Source organism: Oncorhynchus mykiss, chromosome 5 (genome assembly GCF_057628025.1).
Source record: "Oncorhynchus mykiss isolate SJ-2025 chromosome 5, ASM5762802v1, whole genome shotgun sequence".
Lineage (NCBI taxonomy): Eukaryota > Metazoa > Chordata > Actinopteri > Salmoniformes > Salmonidae > Oncorhynchus > Oncorhynchus mykiss.
This window is the reverse complement of record NC_143026.1, coordinates 42,595,058-42,618,654: the sequence shown is the minus strand read 5'-3', so window position 1 is coordinate 42,618,654 and position 23,597 is coordinate 42,595,058. Positions and strand designations below refer to the sequence as shown.

The following is a 23,597-nucleotide window of genomic DNA, read 5'->3' as shown; positions in this document are numbered from 1 at the left end:
GCATCCTGTTTCTATTGATCATCCTTGACATGTTTCTGCAACCTGATTGGAGTCCACCTGTGGTAAATTCAATTAATTTGAGCTATAAGTCTCTATAAGGCCCCACAGTTGACAGTGCATGTCAGACCAAAAACCAAGCCATGAGGTCAAAGGAATTGTCCGTGGAGCTCCGACACAGGATTGTGTCGAGGCACAGATCTGGGTAAGGGTACCAAATCATTTCTGCAGCATTGAAGGTCCCCAAGAACACAGTGGCTTAAAATTAATACTTAAAATTAAGAAATTTGGAACCACCAAGACTCATCTAGAGCTGGCCGCCCGGCCAAACTGAGACATCTGGGGAGAAGGGCCTTGGTCAGGGAGGTGACCAAGAACCCGATGGTCATTCTGACAGAGCTCCAGAGCCCTTCCAGAATGACAACCATCTCTCCAGCACTCCCCCAATCATTCCTTTATGGTAGAGTGGCCAGAAGGAAGCCACTCCTCAGCCCGCTTCGAGTTTGCCAAAAGACAACTAACTGACTTTCAGACCATGAGAAATAAGATTCTCTGGTCTGATGAAACCAAGATTGAAGTCTTTGACCTGAATGCCAAGCGTCACGTCTGGAGGAAACCTGGCACCATCTCTACGGTGAAGCATGGTGGTGGCAGCATCATACTGTGGGGATGTTTTTCAGCGGCAGGGACTGGGAGACTAGTCAGGATCGAGGGAAACATGAACGGAGAAAAGTACAGAGAGATCCTTGATGAAAACCTGCTCCAGAGCTCTCAGGACTTCAGACTGGGGTGAAAGTTCACCTTTCAACAGGACAATGACCATAAGCATACAGCCAAGACAACGCAGGAGTGGCTTTGAGACAAGGCTCTGAATGTCCTTGAGTGCCCCAGCCAGAGCCCAGACTTGAACCCGATCTAATATTTCTGGAGAGACCTAACAATAGCTGTGCAGCGACATTACCCATCCAACCTGACAGAGCTTCTCCAGCAGAGAAGGGCTGAGGAAACTCCCCAAATGCAGGTGTGCCAAGCTTGTAGCGTCATGCCCAAGAAGACTCATAGCTGTAATTGCTGCCAATGGTGCTTCAACAAATTACTGAGTAAAGGGTCTGAATACTTATGTAAATGTGATATGTTTTTAATTTTCATAAATTTGCTAAAATTTCTACAAACCTGTTTTTGCTTTGTCATTATGGGGTATTATGTGTAGATTGATGAGGGGAAAAATTATTGAATCAATTTTAGAATAAGGCTGTAATGTAACGTGGAAAAAGTCAAGGGGTTTGGATACATTCCGAATGCCCTGTATGTCATAAAATGATGATATACTGTAGGTCATTATATTAGATATGTCATTAAATGACATGTACATAACTATGTGGTTTTAATGTACATTAGCAGTGGTTCTTCTTAATTTGGGAGTAATATGACACTTTCAATCTATTGTCAATACATACCTAAGAGTTCATGCCTGCAAGACAGAGGCTTAGGTTACATTCAATCGGTCTGAGGATTTGAACGTTTTATAGCACCACTTTGTACTTAATCCCACATTGAAATGAAAGCCAGTGAGACAGCTAAAAACTGCATTTAGTACTAGTTAGAAATGTCCTAACAAGGTAGTCATGCTGCCTGACAGTTGAACGATGCTAGCCTTGATGAGGCCCTTACTCTCTTGGGGTTGTTGTGTGTAGTGTGATTTCCTTTGGGTCAAACGACCTGGCTTCAAGCCTACCCCAGGTTAACACCCCCTCCTACCATTTGCTACTCTGATGCGCAGTAGTAGGAGAGTGCGTGAGGGTCAAAAGCACGTCCTGTTAAGGCGTGAGGGATTTGTGATAGAGAAGCACAGGTTGTGTTTTCTGAATCGAGGGAGTAGTGTAACGATCCTAGCATTGATAAATCTGTTAAGAAATCCCCCAAGGGAGATCTCACTCTGGACATCACCCTTGGGGTACATTGTGGATGGCTGATTTTCATTACTGTGGGGACTGCGTTATGTTGTGCAAAAGCAAAGCCTCCACAGTTAACACTCAAACGTTTTTGTTATCGATCTGCTTTAATTCATTAAATCACAGGTGAGTAATGCTGACATTATTTTTTATGGAGTGGATTTGAATATTCACATGTACACAATTGGTATACAGACAGCAAAAAGAGAATTACAGTTCCACATGTGCAGACACCAGCGTAGCTAGCTTATTTATGGCCTGTATCGTCCCATAGAAATATGATGAATATTTCTATGGGTCACATACAGACAATAAATGAACTAACTACACCATCGAAGATCTAATTAAAATGCTAAATAGTTTCTTCTGTTTATTATATGTCATGTATTATATGCAGAGTCATTTCTTATTTTAAGTTGGGTGAGGTATCAACACAACCACTGACCACTGTATACTTAGTATACCGCTGTATACTAAGAACAAACACAACACGGTCAGTTACCGTACCCTGCAAATCATTATCTGAAGAAACTCAAAAAATACAATAGCATTAACTGTAGTTTTTGTGTTGAGCAAACAGAAACAGTTTTACATGTATTTTGGCATTGTCTACATGGAAAGCAAATGTGGCAAGATATTTATAGTTTTATAATTGTTAATATTCTTGATGACTTTTGTTTATTATGTGAGAATATGCTGCTAGGTTTCCTTAACTATAATAAGGACAACTGTAATAAGGACAAAGAAAACACATTTTACCTCTTAAATCTAATTGTGCTAATGGAAAAATGTAACATTCATAAATGTAAATTCACTAATAACAAAAACACTCTCCTTGTTTTCTATAAGGAGTTTGAGCTGTACATTAAGACCATACTACATTCTTCCAATAAGAAACCTGTTAAAACAAGGCCTTTGTATAATCTGTCATTTGTTGTACCCCCTAGCACATGTTATGATTGTCTGTTTATGTCAATTCCGGTACTACGGAATCATGGGAGATTAAGTTTCACAGTCCGTCACTCATGAAATGAATAGCTCAATAATTCATTAAAAAAATATGTTCATGTGCTTCCACGACTGATATTGTGTTTTTACATAATTAATAACAGCGAGTAGCTAGCTAAAAAGGCCCAATGTTCACTGGCTCATGGCGGGAACCAAAAAGCATACATCCTCCACATACAACACCCGTTCTGCCAGCCACAATCTGTTAAAGGTCCCCAAGCGCGCACATCCCTGGGTCGCTCTTCTTTTCACTTCTGGAACTGGAACTAGCTGCAAAAAAACCCACTCAAATTGGACAGTTTTATCTCCAACTCTTCATTCAAAGACTCAATCATGGACATTCTTACTGACAGTTGTGGCTGCTTCACGTGATGTATTGTTGTCTCTACCTTGCCTTTGTGCTGTTGTCTGTGCCCAATGCTGTTTGTACCATGTTTTGTGATGCTGCCATGTTGTGATGCTACCATGTTGTTGTCATGTGGTGTTGCTACCATGCTGTGTTGTCATGGTGTGTGTTTTGTCCTATATATACAGTATATACACAGTGGCAACTTCAGCATATAAATCCTTGTGGGGCAAAATAAAAAAAAAAGGTAGGTGCAATCCAGCAAAGCCACAACACAACACTAAACAATACATTAATTGCACTATACCACTGCTACACCTGGCTATCAGCAGAGCCTTGTCTGGCAGCAAAACAGTTCATTCAGCCTCTTTTACTGCCTTTTTTAAAAACATAGCTGATATGGCTGACTTGCTTAAACAAATGTGGTTTCTACTGACAAGTGAGACGTGCAAACTATGGCACAAAGGGACGACAAGAGGGTAAGAGTGAGCTAGAATGGACGTAGTCAATATCATTATTTGTTCAGCACTTTTGAAATGTACAGCGACAGAATTCAAATCATGGGCCGTTCTTACAGTGTACACCAAGTCAGAACCGCATGATAAATAAAGGGGGCATATAAGCAGCCAATGAAAGAAAGCTCTTACAATATTCAATGATTACGTTTCTCAAAAACAAGTTAGAGCCTACATGTGCACCAGCAAGTCAGAACAGTATGTGAAATTAAGAGGTGAATATAGGCTAAAGTATTAGGGTGAGGTACATGGGCTACTAACAGCTTACTACACAACATACACTTAGTATTACTTTCTTAGCTACAGTGTACATATCTCCCTGGCATATTACATCATTTATATAGCAGCATACAATACATGTTTGGACTCACCTTGTTGCGCTGTACTCACTTGAACAGGAAGGTGGCGTGTTTTGTCATCAAATGTTGTCATCAAAGTCTGGCATTCTCTGGATTTATTGTGCTTTCAAGACAACTGGGAACTTGGAAAAAAATACGGTTGAATCATGATGACATCAGTGATCTTCAGGGCGTGGCTCTAGAAAGATTTACAATGCCGAATTAGATAAAAGTTCAAAACGTGTTTTCCCAGTCGTAGCTCGTTTTTCCCAGAGGACTCAGATGTCTTGAACTCACTAGTCAGATTTTGCAGTTACGAGTTAATAGTTGTTTTGAGCACGGCACAAATCACCCTTCATTGACCACATGGCCAATGTTGAATGTTAATCATTTTAAAATAGGAAAAGAGACCCTTAATCTTAGACTTGGGACCACACAGCCACTCCACTGAATAGCAGGCTAAAAATGTACTTGCAATGCTTGCAGTTAGCCACTGATTCCTTACAAACCACTCATTGTTGAATTTGCGATTTCCAACTTGTTGTGTAATGTTTATGTCTAATGGCCGATGTGCACGATACGTTTTATCTATAATTTCTCTTTATTATTCATCTTCATATGACAAGGATTAAAAAGGATTTGCCAGTAGATTGTCGACTTGATTCATGATGATTGATGACTGCTAGCTAAGATTTTGAAAGTATGATATTGACATGATCAGTCCAATCAAAGCTACTGTAGACATAACGTGATTTGACGTGATTTTATCTGTGGCCAATGACCTTGAGCCTTCTTTGATAGGCACTTCTAATGTAACTCTATGGCAGCACCCAAGGGGCTAGAATTTTAGAGCTCTACCCTTAGACTTGGCAGTGACGTAGTGTCCCCATGAGTGACAGAACACTGAGCCAATCACTGCACAATGCTCCGTATTTTCTGCTGGCTTGCCCCACCACCACAGAAAGAGCTAGGTTGAAACACCTGCATTTTGGAGCTGCCTTACTCAAGAAAACAAAAAGGAGACCATGTTTGGCTTTATGATATGTTTACATTTTTAACATTGTTTGCAGACTGATATGTGACACGTATTATAATGGCAAAATAACATGGAAAGCAGGCAACCCCCCCCCCCCCTCACAAAAAAAATAAATAAAACGTTTTTTATTTTTTTATCCCCGTCCCCTCAGGAGGCCTTTTGGTAGGCGGTCATTGTAAATAAGAAGTTGTTCTTAATTGACTTGCCTAGTTAAATGTAAAAAATAAAAAATACAAGATACTGTTGTCCAGAGCAAATAAATATCAGGTCCTGTCTACAAGATAAACCAATATACATAACTGACTGAAATAAAATAAGAGATTAGAGTTATGCGGGCCGAAATACAGAATTTTCCCCAGAAAATCCTAAAAATGACTTACCTCGCGTTCTCACCGTAAAATAGCTAATAGCTAAAATAAACAGTTATGTTTATTTGTACTAATAACGCAAACTCGGTGCGCATCAAGTTTAAAGATATTGAGAAGTGGCGTGGCATCAGAGGTCTCTGGTGTTATGGTTGTGAGCGCAATGCATCATGAGTTTGTGCTATTAGTACATAAAAACATTGTGCTTATTTGTACATATAGTACATAGTTAATGAGAGACTGGGTTACGACAGTACAGGCAAAGACAGTAACAGCATGAAATTGTTGTACAGGTTTAGAAACTGTGAATTTAGTGTTGCAGAAAGAACGCAAGAGGGCGCTAAGTTCACAACCAGTGGAACTGACGGAAAAAGCTGACGGACTCTTCCATGTCCATATTAGGGGTGATAAATAATCGCCAGTTTCATTATTGATTTTTAAAATGTAAATAACCAAACCTATTAGTTTTTTCATATCGATACAAAACACCAAAGTTACATTTCATAAATACAACTTCTCAAATTTAGTTGGCGATCTACAGATATTCCACACAGACATTTTCGGATTCACACTGACACCGTGGGAATGGTTTAGTCATCGGATGGCGGTTGCTATGGGTGTGAACAAACGGGACAGCAGCAACGATGGACGTCTGTGTTCGGCACGGCAGAGGGGCCACAGGCAACACGGTGAAGGTTGGTTGAATACTTACACGTCTGAAGAAGCATATGAACAATGTTTGTGGGCGATATTGCCGGTCGAATCCGGCGGTTTATTCAAACGGCCAGCAAGGGCGCTCAATTCTGCCTTCTTGGCTTCGTATGCTTCTGCGGCCGGGGCGTCACTGCAGTGTCAAACGATCGGCCTGCAGTTTTTGTGTCTGCGTAGACATGAAATCCACCAAACCCAGATTGTGATTCTGTCTGCAATTAAGTGCCCCGATCCCAGCTTTTTGTAAACCATGCAATTGCATCCGTTAACTTCACCTGTCACTTGGATGCATATATTAGCATAGCTGTATGTTAACATTAACTGCAACTGGCTTGATACTGCATAATTTATTCAGTTCTTGAACCCAAATCAAATCAAACTTTATTTGCAACATGCGCCGAGTAGAACAAGTGTAGACTTTACCGTGAATTGCTTATTTACAAGCCCTTAACAAACAGTGCAGTTCAAGAAGAAGAAGGTTAAATGTAGGGGTAAAATGTGTTTTATATTGGATATTCAGGTCACGCTCCTCAATAACTATCAAACCAAGCCTGCCATGACTATGAAGATGGTATTTTCTGAATCCGGTGGACGGAGAAAAATCCAAGCCTTTTTGTGTATTTCATAAGATTTCAATCTTCAATAGCTATTACCATTGATGTACAATGAACACAAATGCAACATGCAACAATTTCTATGATTTTACTGAGTTACTTCATATAAGGAAATCAGTCAATTGAAATAAATTAATTAGCGCCTAATCTATTGATTTCACATGACAGGGAAAACGGATGCAAACAAAAAAAATGGAGTAGGGGTGTGGATCAGAAAACCAGTCAGTATCTGGTGTGACCACCATTTGTCTCATGTAGCTTGAGACATCTCCTTTGCATAGATATTGTAAATAAGAATGAGTTCTTAACTGACTTGACTAGTTAAATAAATACAAATAAGTGTTGATCAGGCTGATTGTGGCCTGTGGAACATTGTCCCACTCCTCTTCAATAGCTGTGCAAAGTTGCTGGATATTGGTGCGAACTGGAACACGCTGTTGTACACACAGATCCAGAGCATCCCAAACATGCTCAATGGGTGACATGTCTGAGAATGCAGGCCATCGAAGAACTGGGACATTTTCAGCTTCCAGGAATTGTTTACAGATCCTTGCGACATGGGCCATGCATTATCATGCTGAAACATGAGGGGATTACAGTGGATGAATGGCACAACAATGGGCTTCAGGATCTCATCACGGTATCTGTGCATTCAAATTGCCATTGATAAATGCATTTGTGTTCGTTGTCCCTAGCTTATGCCTGCCCATACCATAACAACCCCCCCCCCCCCCCCCCCCCAACGTTGACATCAGCAAACTGTTCGTCCGCACGACGCCATACACGCTGTCTGCCATCTGCCCAGTACAGGTGAAACCAGGATTCATCTGTGAAGAGCACACTTCTCCAGCGTGCCAGTGGCCATCGAAGGTGAGCATATGCCCACTGAAGATGGTTACAACGCCAAACTGCAGTCAGATCAATAGCCTGGTGCGGATACCGAGCACGCAGATGAGCTTCCGAGACAGTTTCTGACAGTTTGTGCAGAAATTATTCGGTTGTACAAACCCACAGTTTCATCTGTCTGGGTGGCAGGTCGCAGACCATCCCGTAGATGAAGAAGCTGAATGTGGAGGTCCTGGGCTGGCGTGGTTACACATGGTCTGCGGTTGTTAGGATGGTTGGGCATACTGCCAAATTCTCTAAAATGACATGGTAGGTGGCTTATGGTAGAGAAATTAACATTAAATTATCTGGCAACAGCTCTGGTGGACATTCCTGCAGTCGTCATGCCAATTGCACACTCCCTAAACTTGAGACATCTGTGGCGTTGTTCAACACAACACCACAGATGGCCTTTTATTGTCCCCAGCACAAGGTGCACCTGTCTAATGATCAAGCTGTTTAATCAGCTTCTTGATATGCCACACCTGTCAGGGGGATGGATTATCTTGTCAAAGGAGAAATGCTCACTAACAAATTTGTGCACAAAGTTTCAGAAAAATACACTTTCTGCGTATGACATTCTGGGATTATTTGGTGGAGGATGGACAAAATCCACTGGTTAAAAAACATAGGTTGTTTAATTTTATTGCTTTCAATCTTAAAAGTATGCCATGGCAATTATAGTGGCAGGAGGTGGACATTAATGTTGTAACTTTTAATGGGTTACAGAGTTAATGTTTACAGGTAAGTCATTGAGCTGTATCTAAATATATTTTCTTCAGTTATTTACATATGTAATTGTATTAGAGATTGAGAGAACTACATACAGTTGAAGTCAGAAGTATGCATACACCTTAGCCAAATACATTTAAACTCAGTTTTTCACAATTCCTGACATTTAATCCTAGTGTAAATTTCCAGTTTTAGGTCAGTTAGGATCACCACTTTATTTTAAGAATGTGAAATGGCCATTTGTGATGGCCACTCCAATACCTTGACTTTGTTGTACTTAAGACATTTTGCCACAACTTTGGAAGTATGCTTGGGGTCATTGTCCATTTGGAAGACCCATTTGCGACCAAGCTTTCTGACTGACAGATGTCTTGATGTTGCTTCAATATATCCACAATTTTCCGTCCTCATGATGCCATCTATTTTGTGAGGTGCACCAGTCCCTCCTGCACAAAGCACCCCCACAACATGATGCTGCCACCCCCATGCTTCACGGTTGGGATGGTGGTCTTCGGCTTGCAAGCCTCCCCCTTTTCCTCCAAACATAATGATGGTCATTATGGCCAAACAGTTCTCTTTTTGTTTCAACAGACCAGAGGACATTTCTCCCAAAAGTACGATCTTTGTCCCCATGTGCAGTTGCAAACTGTAGTCTGGCTTTTTTTTATGGCAGTTTTGGCATCTTCCTTGCTGAGCGGTCTTTCAGGTTATTGTCGATACAGGACTCGTTTTACTGTGGATATAGATACTTTTGTAACTGGTTTGCGCCAGCATTTTCACAATGCCCTTTGCTGTTGTTCTGGGATTGATTTGCACTTTTCGCACCAAAGTACATTCATCTTTAGGAGACGGAAAGCGTCATACCGCTTCCTGAGCGGCATTTTGAAATTTCTCTCAAGGATGAACCAGACTTGTGGAGGTCTACAATTTTTTTTCTGAGGCCTTGGCTGATTTCTTTTGAATTTCCCATGTTATCAAGTGAAGAGGCACTGAGTTTGAAGGTAGGCCTTGAAATACATCCACAGGTACACCTCCAATTGACTCAAATTATGTCAATTAGCTTAACAGAAGCTTCTAAATCCGTGACATAATTTTCTGGAATGTTCCATGCTGTTTAAGGGCACAGTCAACTTGGTGTATGTAAACTTCTGACCCACTGGAATTGTGATTAAAGTGAAATAATCTGTATGTAAACCATTTTTGGAATAATTACTTGTGTCATGCACAAAGCTCCTAACCGACTTTCCAAAACTATATTTTGTTAACAAGAAATTTGTGGAGTGGTTGAAAAACAAGTTTTAATGACTCCAACCTAAGTGTATGTAAACTTCCGACTTCAACTGTACATATTTCTATTGTATTGGATTACGCTATTGACTGCAAAATCTAGAATGTCTTTACGACAGTAGGAAGAGGGGAGAACGCACCAGTTCTGTACAAGTGACAAGGGATTATCCTGACCTTTGTTAGCAACTTTCTTTTATTGTTTTGTAGAATCTAAAGTTGTTAAATGTAACGTGAACAAGTAGTATTACTATAATAATCTTTCATTTCAAACCCGACGTCCCGAGTCATTACTTTGAAGATAATTATAGAATAACTAAGGCATATTCCTAATCTCAGGCCATGGACAAATAAATACATTTTGAGATGATATGCAATGAAGAGTGATGCATCCAAGTGTGTGGGTGTCTGGCTAAACCTGTCTTTGTTTTGTTGTTGTTGTTATGGTTCCCAGGTGTTGGAGTGTGGTGTGTGTGAGGATGTCTTCTCTCTCCAAGGGGACAAGGTCCCCCGGCTGCTGCTCTGCGGTCACACGGTCTGCCATGACTGTCTGACCCGGCTGCCCCTGCATGGTAGAGCCGTCCGCTGCCCCTTTGACAGACAGGTCACTGAACTGGGTGAGTTCTGTAGGGTTTGGTTTCTATACAGGCCTATTGTTTTCCTGTGTATGTGTTAGAGCAGTGGTTCCCAAACTTTTTATAGTCCCGTACCCCTTCAAACATTCCACCTCCAGCTGTGTAACCCCTCTAGCACCAGGGTCAGCGCACTCTCAAACATTGTTTTTTGCCATTGTAAGCCTGCCACATACACACTATACGATACATTTATTAAACATAAGAATGAGTGTGAATTTTTGTCACAACCTGGCTTGTGGGAAGTGACAAAGAGCTCTTATAGGACCAGAGCACAAATAATAATAAATCATTTTGCTCTTTATTTAACCATCTTACATATAAAACCTTATTTGTTCATCGAAAATTGTGAATAACTAACCACAGGTTATTGAGAAGTGTGTGCTTGAAGGGATGCACAACTCTGCAATGGTGGGTTGTATTGGAGAGAGTCTGTCTTAAATAATTTTTCACACACAGTCTGTGCCTGTATTTAGTTTTCATGCTAGTGAGGGCTGAGAATCCACTCTCACATAGGTACATGGTTGCAAAGGGCATCAGTGTCTTAACAGTGCGATTTGCCAAGGCAGGATACCCTGAGCGCAGCCCAATCCAGAAATCTGGCAGTAGCTTCTGATTTAAATAACATTTTCACAGAATCGCTTGTTGCTATTTTGATGAGGCTCTTGTTCAGATATCGGTAAGTGGACTGGAGGCAGGGCATGAAAGGGATAACGAATCCAGATGTTTATGTCATGTGTTTCGGGAAAGTACCAGCGTAATTGCTCACCCAACTCACTCAGGTGCTTCGCTATACCACATTTGACATTGTCCGTAAGCTTGAGTTCATTTGCGCACAAAAAAAAGTCATACAATGATGGAAAGACCTCTGTCTGCATTAACAAGGACAACACACAGAAGAGCTCCAACTTCTTAATCATAGCCTCAATTTTGTCCCCCATATTGAATATAGTTACGGAGTCCCTGTAATGTTAGATTCAAATCATTCAGGCGAGAAAAAACATCACCCATATAGGCCAGTCGTGTGAGAAACTTGGCATCATGCAAGCAGTCAGACAAGTGAAAGTTATGGTCAGTAAAGAACTTTAAGCTCGTCTCTCAATAAAAAAATGTGTCAATACTTTGCCTATTGATAACCAGCGCACTTCTGTATGTTGTAAAAGCGTTACGCTGCCCACATCATTGCATAGTGCAGAAAATACACACAAGCTCAGGGGCCTTGCTTTAACCTCTCTCTAGGGTATGTGGGACGCTAGCGTCCCACCTGGCCAACATCTAGTGAGATTGCAGAGCGCCAAATTCATATACAGAAATACTCATTATAAAAATTCAGAAAATATACAACTATTTTACATAGGTTTAAAGATGAACTTCTTGTTAATCCAACCACGGTGTCAGATTTAAAAAATGCTTTACGGCGAAAGCATACCTTACAATTATTTGAGAACATAGCCCAGCAGACAAATCATTACAAACAGTAACCAGCCAAGTAGAAGTTACACAAGTAATTGTATCTCTATTTCTGAATCACTTACCTTTGATGATCTTCATATGTTTGCACTCAGAAGACATTCATTTATTCAATAAATGTTTATTTTGTTCAATAAAGTCTCTCTTTATATGCGAAAACCTCAGTTTTGTTTGCGCGTTTTCTTCAGTAATCCACAGGCTCAAACGCAGTCACAACAGGCAGACAAAGAATCCAAATTGTATTCGTTAAGTTCATAGAAACATGTCAAACGATGTTTATATTCAATCCTCAGGTTGTTTTTAGCCTAAATAATCGATAATATTTAAACCGGACAATAACGTTGTCAATATAAATAGGAAAACAAGAAAGGCACTCTCTCGGTCGCGCGCATGGAAAAAGCTCTGTGACACGGCAGGGTCCACTCATTCAGACTGCTCTTACTCCCTAATTTTTCAGAATACAAGCCTGAAACTATTTCTGAAGGCTGACATCTAGTGGAAGGCATAGGAACTGCAATTTGAGTCCTAAGTCAATGGATACTATAATGGCATTGGATAGATAACTACAAAAAATATATATTCCTACTTCCTGAATGGATTTTTCTCTGGTTTTCGCCTGCCAAAGCAGTTCTGTTATACTCACAGACATTATTTTAACAGTTTTGGAAACTTGAGGGTTTTCTGTCCAAATCTACTAATTATATGCATATCCTATCTTCTGGGCCTGCGTAGAAGGCAGTTTAATTTGGGCATGCTTTTCATCCAAAATTTAAAATGCTGCCCCCTACCCTAGCGAAGTTAACAAAGTTAACAATTTTCACTGTAGTGTCCAAAACGTCTTTCAAGCTGTCAGGCATTCCCTTGGCAGCAAGAGCCTCTCGGTGGATGCTGCAGTGTACCCAAGTGGCGTCGGGAGAAACTGCTTGCACGCGCTTTACCAAAATCAAATGAAATCAGCCAAGACCTCAGGAAAAAAAAATTGTAGACCTCCACAAGTCTGGTTCGTCCTTGGGAGCAATTTCCAAACGCCTTAAGGTACCACATTCATCTGTACAAACAATAGTACGTAAGTATAAACACCACGGGACCACACAGTCGTCATACCGCTCAGGATGAAGAAACGTTCTGTCTCCTAGAGATACACGTACTTTGGTGCGAAAAGTGCAAATCATTCCCAGAACAGCAGTAAAGGACCTTGTGAAGATGCTGGAGGAAACTGGTACAAAAGTATCTATATCCACAGTAAAACGAGTCCTATATGGACATAACCTGAAAGGCTCAGCAAGGAAGAAGCCACTGCTCCAAAACAGCCATAAAAAAGCCAGACTACGGTTTGCAACTGCACATGGGGTAAAGATAGTACTTTTGGGAGAAATGCCCTCTGGTCTGAAGAAACAAAAATAGAACTGTTTGGCCATAATGACCATCGTTATGTTTGGAGGAAAAGGGGGAGGCTTGCAAGCCGAAGACCACCATCCCAACCGTGAAGCATGGGGGTGGCAGCATCATGTTGTGGGGGTGCTTTGCTGCAGGAGGGACTGGTGCCATCTATTTTGTGAAGTGCATCATGAGGACGGAAAATTGTGGATGTATTGAAGCAACATCTCAAGACGTCAGTCAGGAAGCTTGGTCGCAAATGGGTCTTTCAAATGGACAATGACCCCAAGCATACTTCCAAAGTTGTGGCAAAATGGCTTAAGTACAACAAAGTCAAGGTATTGGAGTAGCCATCACAAAGCCCTGACCTCAATCCTATAGAAAATTTGTGGGCAGAACTGAAAAAGCATGTGTGAGCAAGGAGGCCTACAAACCTGACTCAGTTACACCAGCTCTGTCAGGAGAAATGGGACAAAATGCACCCAAATCAATGGGAAGCTTGTGGAAGGCTACCCAAAACATTTGACCCAAGTTAAACAATTTAAAGGCAATGCTACCAAATACGAATTGAGTGTATGTAAACTTCTGACCCACTGGGAATGTGATGAAAGAATTAAAAGCTGAAATAAATCATTCACTCTACTACTATTCTGACATTTCACGTTCTTAAAATAAAGTGGTGATCCTAACTGACCTAAGACAGGGAATTTTTATTAGGATTAAATTAGTTAAAACTGAGTTGAAATGTATTTGGCTAAGGTGTATGTAAACTTCCGACTTCAACTGTATATATTTTTTTTAATGTGAATCACATTTTTAACCCCCCGACGGCGTTGTGCGTGCCCCAGTTTGGGAATACCTGTGTTAGAGGAAGTGGAGCGTGTGTAATTTGGCTGTAATGGATCGATTCGGCCTTCTCTCCTGCTCCAATTTCACTCCGGTACTGCTCAGCCACGAGCTCTGGGCGTTCTCTGCCCAGCATTTTTCATTTCACCACTATTCCCCTAATAAGGCCTATTCTGTTGTTTTTATTTAGCCTACCCCACCACTAATGCACAGAGATGTTATGAGTCAACAAAGAAATAGGTCACACAGCCTGTGTAATTGATAGCAAGACAACTAATCAGCTCATGTGGCACGTTTTGGTTTCTAAATAGGCTATTGTTAAACAAAAAGGGGAGTCTTAGTCTGAGCTACATTTTTTTTGCAGAGCAGGGGAATGGGCGTTGAACCACGGGGCGGTGCACAAAGACCGCTCCACGAGCGATGAGTGGGATTTCCAATGGCTCACGTACTCTGGTCTGTGTGACGGTGATGTGACATCCATCTCTCTCTCTCTCTCAGGTGACTCTGGTGTGTGGGGTCTGAAGAAGAACTTTGCTCTGCTGGAACTTCTGGAGAGGCTGCAGAATGGAGCGTCCAACCAGTTGGGCGTGGCAGAGGATTCCCTCAAAGGCATGGGAGAGGTAGGCAGTAGTTACCCCTGCCCTTGGTTCCCATCCTTCATCTGCAATTATCTGAAAACACATTTCATCATCCAGCCAAACATACATTTCACGTGTTGTCATTAAGTAAGTATCCTATGTTCTTCCCTTTCCTTCCAGAGTGTAATCCGCTGTGACGAGGATGAGAGCCACACGGCATCTATGTACTGCACGGTGTGTGCCACCCACTTGTGTGCCAACTGCTCCCAGCTCACCCACTCCACCCGCACCCTGGCCAAGCACCGGCGGGTACCCCTGGCAGACAAGCCCCACGAGAAGACTCTGTGCCCGCAGCATCAGGTCCACGCTATCGAGTTTGTCTGTCAGGAGGAGATCTGCCAGCCTGGGCCGCTCATGTGCTGCGTGTGCAAAGAGTACGGCAAGCACCAGGGACACAAGGTAGGAGGATGAGTCCGCTTGGAGAAGATCAGTATTGACTGACTTACGTTCCTAGCAACGAGACCCACTAGAGACAACAATATGTTTTTATTAGAACCCGACCGATATGGAATTTTTTGATCCAATACAATTCCGATTTTAGAGTGGCAATATTCACAGATGACCAATAAAACCTTTTTTTGTATTGATTGTGCTAAAAACAGCCCTACAAAGAACATTAATGTAAGCACCAAATACAATTTAAGAGCACCAGAAAGATTGTTTTTTTTATAGAAAAACTGTTACTCTAGCGAATGGGAGGATAAACTGCAAGGATTCCAGCAAACAAAATGCCTAGACTCTGAAGACTGAGCTGCCTCATGTTAGCCAGCTGGAACACCGCATTGGACACATTTTCAATGTATTGGTATTTTGTTGTCATTTGAAAAGAAAAACATCAATCACAAAATGTGGTGCTGGCACTCGCCCTGCGCGTTGCCTCAGTAAACGGTCCTTGCTAGCTGGGATCCTTGGGACGTCGCCATTCCATTGAAGTTGACATTTTAAAATGGCAAGGTTCAGGGTTATGGGAGGGGTTAAGGTCAGTGTTTAGCCTAGGGATGTCCCAAGGTTCCCAGGTAGCACTGACCCTCAGTGAATGACATCAAGTACTCTCACCCAGCTAGTTGGCTGGCTAGATGGGGGTGGCAAGTTGTTCGATCGGATTCAAGGATTCTAGGGCTCTGGCTGGGCCACTCAAGGACATTCAGAGACTTGTTCCGAAGCCACTCCTGCGTTGCCGTGGCTGTGTGCTTATGGTCGTTGTCCTGTTGGAAGGTGAACCTTCGCTCCAGTCTGTGGTCCTGAGCGTTCTGGAGCAGATTCTCGTCAAGGATCTCTCTGTACTTTGCTCCAGTCGTCTTTCCCTCGATCCTGACTAGTGTCCCTCCCTGCTACCACCATGCTTCACCGTAGTGATGGTGCAAGGTTTCCTTCAGACGTGACGCTTGGCATCCATCGGGTTCTTGGTCACCTCCCTGACCAAGGCCCGTCTCCACCGATTGCTCAGTTTGGCCGGACGGCCAGCTCTAGGAAGAGTCTTCGTGGTTCCAAACGTCTTCCATTTAAGAATGTTGGAGGCCATTGTGTTCTTGGGGACCTTCAATGCTGCAGAAATGTTTTGGTACCCTTACTCTACACTTAGATCTTGGGGTGGCAGGGTAGGCTAGTGGTTAGAGCGTTGGACTAGTAACCGGAAGTTTGCAAGTTCAAATCCCCGAGCTCCAAAGGTACAAATCTGTCGTTCTGCCCGTTAACCCACTGTTCCTAGGCCGTCATTGAAAGAATTTGTTCTTAACTGACTTGCCTAGTTAAATAAAGGTAAAATAAAAAAAATCTGTGCCTAGACACAATCATGTTTCGGAGCTCTTTGATAATTCCTTCGACCTCATTGCTTAGTTTTTGCTCTTACATGCACTGTCACCTGTGGAACCTTTTATATAGACAGGTGTGTGTCTTTCCAAATCACATCAAATCAATTGAATTTACCACAGGTGGACTCCAAGTTGTTGAAATATCTCAAGGATGAAAAGGAAGAGCGAGACACAACTCTGTAGTGGAGTAGTGTTGTTTCTTCTCCAGGACAATTTGGCCGGCTACAGTTTTTTATTTATCGGCTTTTCATTTTTTTTTTGCCGTGTTGAGGATCAGGAGGTGCTATTGCCCACTTTCACCACATGGGGTCGGCCCGTCAGTAACTCTAGGACCCAGTTGCACAGGAAGGGGTTCAGACCCAGGGCCCTGAGCTTAGTGAAGAGCTTGGTGGGTACTATGGTTTTGAGGCAGGAAGGTTGAGGCTGTTCAACTGCTATGATTTGATTAATTTCTTCTTACTGATTGCTTCCTTCCTGTAGCATGTGGTTCTGGAGGCAGAAGCCAATCAGATCCGTGCATCCATCCTGGACATGGCCCACTGTATCCGGACGTTCACAGAGGAGGTGTCGGAGTATTCCAGGAAGCTGGTTGGGATCGTACAGCAGATTGAGGGAGGGGAACAGACCGTGGATGACGGCATCGGCATGGCACACACTGAACATGTAAGAACAGCTGGCAGTGGATGATTTTTTTGCATTCTACACAACAGAATAACTTAGTTGTCAAAGAGGATAGCTAGGCAATTGAGGTACAATCAATGTAAAGCTGTTACTGTGTTTACCAATTTACAATGGCTACATAAGTCCTCAAATGTTTGTTTTCTTCCAAAAAGTCATGAAATAGCTTACGTTTAATCCTAGTGTATCTTTCCTCATGCTGTGTGTATTCCTGATGGACTCAGTCGTCTGTGGGTGTTCCCCAGGTCCCAGGCACGGCAGAGAGCGCCCGGTCCTGCGTACGGGCCTACTTCGCCGACCTCCACGAGACACTGTGCAGACAGGAGGAGATGGCGCTCAGCGTAGTGGACGCCCACGTCAGAGAGAGACTCATCTGGCTCCGGCAGCAGCAGGAGGACATGGCCATCCTGCTTTCTCAGGTCTCCACTGCCTGCCTGCACTGTGAGAGAACTCTGCAGCAGGTAGGAGCCAAAATGGGGCCACCAATGGGGGATAGCATCTAGAGCACACCGTAGGAACGTAATCTCTGCTTGCACCGGAAGGTGCCGTCGTTTTCAATAAGCAGCTTTGCACCGCTATGTTCTTCCTGGGGTCTTCTGTGTGCGTGTTCAATTGGACAGTCCCTCCTGGATTCTACGTTAGCAAATGTTTTTTTTTTTTCAAAATCAACAATGCCCAAAATCAACAATATTATCAGAGGGCTTGCAAGTTTCACTAATCACTGCACTATTTCAGCATAAAACAGTCAATTCATCTCAATATTATTGGACAAACTGACTCATCCCCGCAGCATAAAAAGAGGGCTCGCATTCTCAACCAATCACTGCACATTTACCACATAATTTGGTTCAATCAAGCCACACGTCAAGCCACTTTCCCTCGTCAGCGCATTTGTGAAAAATTTAACAAAATCATTGCATATTGCCATATAAAATGTCAGAATTGTCACAGCAAGATCAAGCATTTTTGCCCGCAAGTATCACAAAACATCCCAGTAATCATGACTGATGTCTTTCCTGTCTCTCTCGGTAGGATGACTGCAGGGTGGTTCTGGCCAAGCAGGAGATCAACAGACTGTTGGAGACTCTGCAGAAACAGCAGCAGCAGTTCACTGAGCTGGCCGACCACATCCAGCTAGACGCTGGTATCCCCGTCACCTTCACCAAGGTACAGCACTCTGCTCTACTCTGTAGGAATTCAAGACTTGGCACACTCTCCATTGAAAGATAATTAGTTTCCTCCTTTAGACGACATGGTTTTTCTCTGTTCCAGGACAACCGGGTCCACATTGGTCCAAAGATGGAGATCCGGGTGGTGACCCTGGGACTGGATAGTGCAGGGAAAACCACCATCCTCTTCAAGCTGAAACAGGACGAGTTTATGCAGCCCATCCCTACCATAGGTAAATCCACAACAGTCGTTGTCATGTAGGCACGTGTCAAATCATGCATTTTTACATGACATTTACCTGAATTGTATTGACACTAGCCATTCCTTCTTGTCATCTCTAGGTTTTAATGTGGAGACAGTGGAGTATAAGAATCTCAAGTTCACCATCTGGGATGTTGGTGGGAAACATAAGCTACGACCTCTCTGGAAGCACTATTACCTGAACACACAAGGTACACTACAATGTCAAAAGTATGTGGACAAGGAAAAGGGCCTTCCCTAAACTGTTACCACAAAGTTGGAAGCACAGAATCGTCTAGAATGTCATTGTATACTGTAGCGTTGAGATTTCCTGTCACTGGAAGTAAGGAGCCTAGCCCAAACCATGAGAAACAGCCCCAGACCATTATTCCTCCTCCTCCAAACTTTACAGTTGGCACTGTGCATTGGGACAGGTGGCGTTCTCCTGGCATTCGCCAAAACCAGATTAGTCTGTCGGACTGCCAGATCGTGAAGCGTGATTGATCACTCTAGAGAACGCATTTCCACTGCTCCAGAGTTCAATGGCGGCGAGCTTTACACCACTCCAGCCGCTTGGTATTGCGGATGGTGCTCTACGGCTTGTGGCTGCTCGGCCATGGAAACTCATTTCATGAAGCTACCGATGAACAGTTCTTGTCTGACGTTGACTGACTTGTTGGAAAGGTGGCATCCTATGACGGTGCCACGTTGAAAGTCACTGAGCTTATCAGTACGGGCCATTCTACTGCCATTGTTTGTCTATGGAGATTGCATGGCTGCGTGCTCGATTTTATACACTTATCAGCAACTGGTGTGGCTGAAATAGCCCAATCCACTAATTTGAAAGGGTGTCCACATACTTTTGTATAAATAGTGTATCTGTCTATCCTCTTTATTTCATATTACCTGCTTCCCTTACTGTATCAATAAATATGACAAATGTACTGCTTTTGAAGAGAGAGAATTTGAAAATCCAGTATGTTATACAGAACTTTTTCAGTATATTCGTTTTTTACTCGTCCAGGAAACCTGGAAACAGGTTATGAATGAATAGGGCCCTGACTTTCTCAGTTTCTCTCTCCAGCGGTGGTGTTTGTGATTGACAGCTGTCACAGAGACAGGCTGATGGAGGCCCACAGTGAGCTGGCTAAACTGCTGACCGAGAAAGAGCTGAGAGACGCCCTACTGCTCATCTTCGCCAACAAACAGGTACACACGCAGCCCTCTGGTCCAAGAAACACACACACACACACACACACACACACAAAGATGATTAAGTCATTGATTTCTCTATCCTCATCTGCAGGATGTCCCCGGGGCTGAGTCAGTGGAGGAGATGACGGAGCTTCTGAGCCTTCACAAGCTGTGCTGTGGGAGGAGCTGGCACATCCAAGGCTGTGACGCCCGCAGCGGCACAGGGCTCTACGAGGGCCTGGACTGGCTGTCCCGACAGCTGGTGGCTGCAGGCGTACTAGACGTGGCCTAAACCTCCCCTGATGACTGACTTCTGTTACTCAGTCTCACCCCTTATCCTCTTCCCCTTAGAACTACCCCATAACCCATTGATACCCTAGAGAACAGTTTCACCAAATACCTACCTAAACTTCTTACCTGATGCTTACCCGATCTTCAGTACCAATGCACTTGACTGATGATTTTATGTAATGCAGCATACGGTCTGAAAATGACACAAGCAGTGAAGGTTTGGATTCAGCTATTATTTACTTTGGTTGAGAAGTGTCTGTTCCGTTAAATAATGCAGTTTACTGAAATCTGTATCAATCCATTTTGAGTTGATTGAAACAGACTTTGCCGAGATATTGTATCTCTGGTGAAACATCTGAGCGAAATATTTGCCTCTTGTTTTGTGGAGTGTTTTGTTGTTGTGAAGAATGCATTGGTGCATGTGGGTTGTGTTCAGGACGGTGCAACGTTGCACTCGTTGCAGATAAATGTTAAGCGCTGACATGATTCCTTCATTAATTGACAGGATGATTTTCACACAATATTTATCTGAATGTACCATAATGTTGTGCCCTACTGAATGGGACCCTGGCTTCGTTTGAAACCAAATGAAAAATAATATCTGCTGTCGACTATAGGACTCCAGGTTGAGTTCTGTAATAACATTTGTTTGATTTTCTGTTTTAGCAATCTGCATTTTTAGTAACATACTACATTACCCACCTGTAGTAACGCTCTTTCAACGCCTCTTGTTGTATCGCGGAACCATCCTTTGGTTAGAATTAACTTTCCTTATTGCTATAGTGTTTACTACTTCTTGTATGTGTAAAAAAAAAAAAAGGCACATGTGAAGAAGCCTTTCCCTCTACTCTTAACGGATCTCTTGATTTGCGAAATCTTCCATTTCTGATGTGATTTTGAAACGTTTAGAAGCACAGTGCACAGCCGCACATTTGTTACTCGGACTTTATGTTTTTTTGTAAATTATTCATAATGTGACGCTATTAAATAAAAACAAACTGATGAATGTCTGAATATGGTCTGACCCATCCAGAGAAGTTGTAGGTAGATATCTATCTATCTGGACGTTCTGTAATGTTCCCCTGAATGGTCCCAAATAAGACCCTGCTTTATTCATTTCACAGAAAAGAAAAGATGACACATGGAATGAGAGACGGCAAGATGCATTCTTAAATAATCCAAGACTTTTACTTTTACTTTGTAAAAAATAGGACTGTGAGACGGAAACCTGATTACTTGATGAGGCTGTTAATGTCTTCGTATGGTTTGTCTGTTTTAGGGTTGACTTTGATGTTGTGAACGAGCCAGTAATGTGAGATATGGACTGAGTGAGTTAGTGGTCTGTCTGTAGACAAGTCTGCATAGGAGTAGTTGAGTTGTGAATATACAGTATATTGAATGACCTCCATTCCCTTGGCACCCTCGCCAAACCCTGCGCTTGTTGTCCAACCAGGGCGAGAAAGACAAGTAGGGAGAGCCATTAACTTAGGTCTAGATTTATTTGTACATAATGCCGAAATATATATTGGTAAAATGCTTGATTAAAACAGACAAAATACATTCCTTCAGAGTAAAATATCAGACTTCAGTAGCAAATTCATACCAACTCACAGACACACGCAGAGTGAGCCCTTAGTTACCGCGGGAACGACAGTGACCCTTTGGTTCCGGGGCCTCCATTGGCCATACTGAGGGTGTAGGGCCGGTCGTGTCTCAGTGTGGCATGGAACTCATCCTCAAACTCCCCTTCCCAGATACTTTCTCCTCCCATGCCTTGTCCCTGTAAGATCCCCTGTCTGGATCATGAAGCCCTGGGTCGAGAGGAAAGACAACACAGTCCATCACATCCTGTGATTAAGTTCCTACTATAAGTCCAAACAATGAGCAATGATTAAATGTCTTACCTTGGCATGCGGTGGAATATGTGGCCATTGAAATAACTGTTCCTGCTGTGAACACAAAAGTTCTCCACCGTTTTGGGACACCTGAGATACATAAAATAGTCCATAAACATAAGTGAAGTTGTCCAATCAAATGCAAAACTGTAGGTTCTGAGGAAAGTTAACAGACAGAGCCTTTGGCATTGCAAATGGAAAGGAAGCACTGCGGGAAGTACTTTAAAACGAGAGGATGACCTGCACGACAGGGAAGAGTTTGACGTGGATGTCTCCCATTATGGTGTGGATGATGGCGCCGTCCGACACCCTCTTGGGCCCCTCGACCTGGGTAGCAGCCATCACCTCCTCAGACGGCTTTTCGTTGAACACGTCTCTGTCTGACTCGGCACACTTAGTGTCCTCTGGATCTCCTCTTGGAGAACTACCAAGAGAAATGAAGTTGTAGTAACAGAAATGATAGAATTCAGGTCAAAATATGTCAAAGAATGTAACTACAAGAGAGCAACAGTAATATACCGTTTCTCTTTTACAGGGGCTACAATTGCCCTTCCAGGACAAAAAAAAAGTTGACTGAATTTTCACCATGTAGAAGCGGTTCTTCTTGAAGGCAGTGCAGAAGATTGTGGGGTCTGGCATTGTGCTCTGCAGGGCCGGGTTGTCTGATGCTTTCATCTCAATGGTGGGAGCTGTGTTGCACGCAACCCCCTGGAACAGGCTGAGCTTCACCACACGGCTGTCCTCTAACTTCCCCAGGATACACACACACCTGACCACACACTGGTGACAAATACATTTAGATTCAGTCCAGCCTTAAAAACAACTGATTCAACTAATCAATTTATCATCAAGAGCTTGATAAATTGACTTAGGGTTTTTAGTGCAGGGCTGGTACAAAGGCCTGCTCACTCTGTAGCTCTCCAAGGCTGACAACCACTGTGTTTAGAGGGTATTACTGTGAAGCGCATTTTGACCATTCAAACGCTACCTGTTGGTCTCCACATTGATGACCTTGATGCCCAGCATGGTTCCGTAGAGGACGAAGTGACCCGTCTCGTCAAAGATGATGCTGGTGAGCCTAATCTCGTCCACCTTCTCCAGTTCCCTCTCTACCGACATCCGCTGACCAAACTCCATGTCTGGTAGCTGCTGCTTCATCTGCTGCAGCTCTGTGGGCATCTAAAAGGACCAGGTCGGAGAAATTACCACAGTTCAGATAAATGCACTGGGAAATGTGGGAAACAGTGAATTGGCTACCAATTTGTCAGTATCTTGTGACTTAAAATGACAAATCTCCTGATTATAAGATATAGCACAGTTTATTAATAGCAATGTGAAATAAAGTAAAGGCCCAATTGTGAAAGTTAGGAACTTACCGATAACGACTCATCAAACACCCTCATCGGTTTCCCCGTCAGACCTTCCCCGGTGTAGACCTTACAGTGAAATGCTTACTTACAGGCTCTAACCAATAGTGTGAAAAAAAGGTGTGTGTGTGTGTAGGTAGGAAAATAAATAAAACAACAGTAAAAAGACATTTGAAAATAAGAGTAGCAAGGCTATATACAGACA

At 42.8% G+C, this 23,597-nt stretch overlaps 2 protein-coding genes across 2 annotated transcripts; one reads left to right on the top strand and one right to left on the bottom strand.

Moving 5' to 3' along the window:
- Positions 1-6,143: 6,143 nt before the first annotated feature.
- Positions 6,144-21,140, top strand: LOC110523870 (E3 ubiquitin-protein ligase TRIM23). The gene is given in 12 exon segments (XM_021602970.3): positions 6,144-6,184; positions 6,186-6,252; positions 10,238-10,400; positions 14,607-14,728; positions 14,867-15,145; positions 17,038-17,220; positions 17,481-17,696; positions 18,268-18,402; positions 18,508-18,637; positions 18,747-18,857; positions 19,730-19,854; positions 19,952-21,140. Coding segments are annotated over 12 exon segments (1,737 nt in total). The 5' UTR covers positions 6,144-6,158; the 3' UTR covers positions 20,132-21,140.
- A 626-nt stretch (positions 21,141-21,766) lies between these two features.
- On the bottom strand, positions 21,767-23,428 carry LOC110522947 (peptidylprolyl isomerase domain and WD repeat-containing protein 1-like). Its single transcript, XM_090236677.1, has 6 exons — positions 23,402-23,428; positions 23,014-23,204; positions 22,600-22,794; positions 22,255-22,449; positions 22,035-22,115; positions 21,767-21,926 (listed from the first exon to the last, which is right to left on the bottom strand). Exons 1-6 carry the CDS (start codon positions 23,426-23,428, stop codon positions 21,767-21,769), a joined length of 849 nt encoding a protein of 282 aa, XP_090092803.1.
- Positions 23,429-23,597: the final 169 nt, after the last annotated feature.

What these genes read in the sequence shown, in the direction of transcription:
- LOC110522947 (XM_090236677.1), bottom strand. Translation starts at nt 23,428, where the DNA reads ATGAGGGTGTTTGATGAGTCGTTATCG. An exon ending in TTCTACATGGTGAAAATTCA is followed by an intron (nt 22,450 to 22,599) that starts GTCAACTTTTTT and finishes TTCTCTTGGTAG; the next exon opens with TTCTCCAAGAGGAGATCCAG. An exon ending in GTCGTGCAGGTCATCCTCTC is followed by an intron (nt 22,116 to 22,254) that starts GTTTTAAAGTAC and finishes TATGTATCTCAG; the next exon opens with GTGTCCCAAAACGGTGGAGA.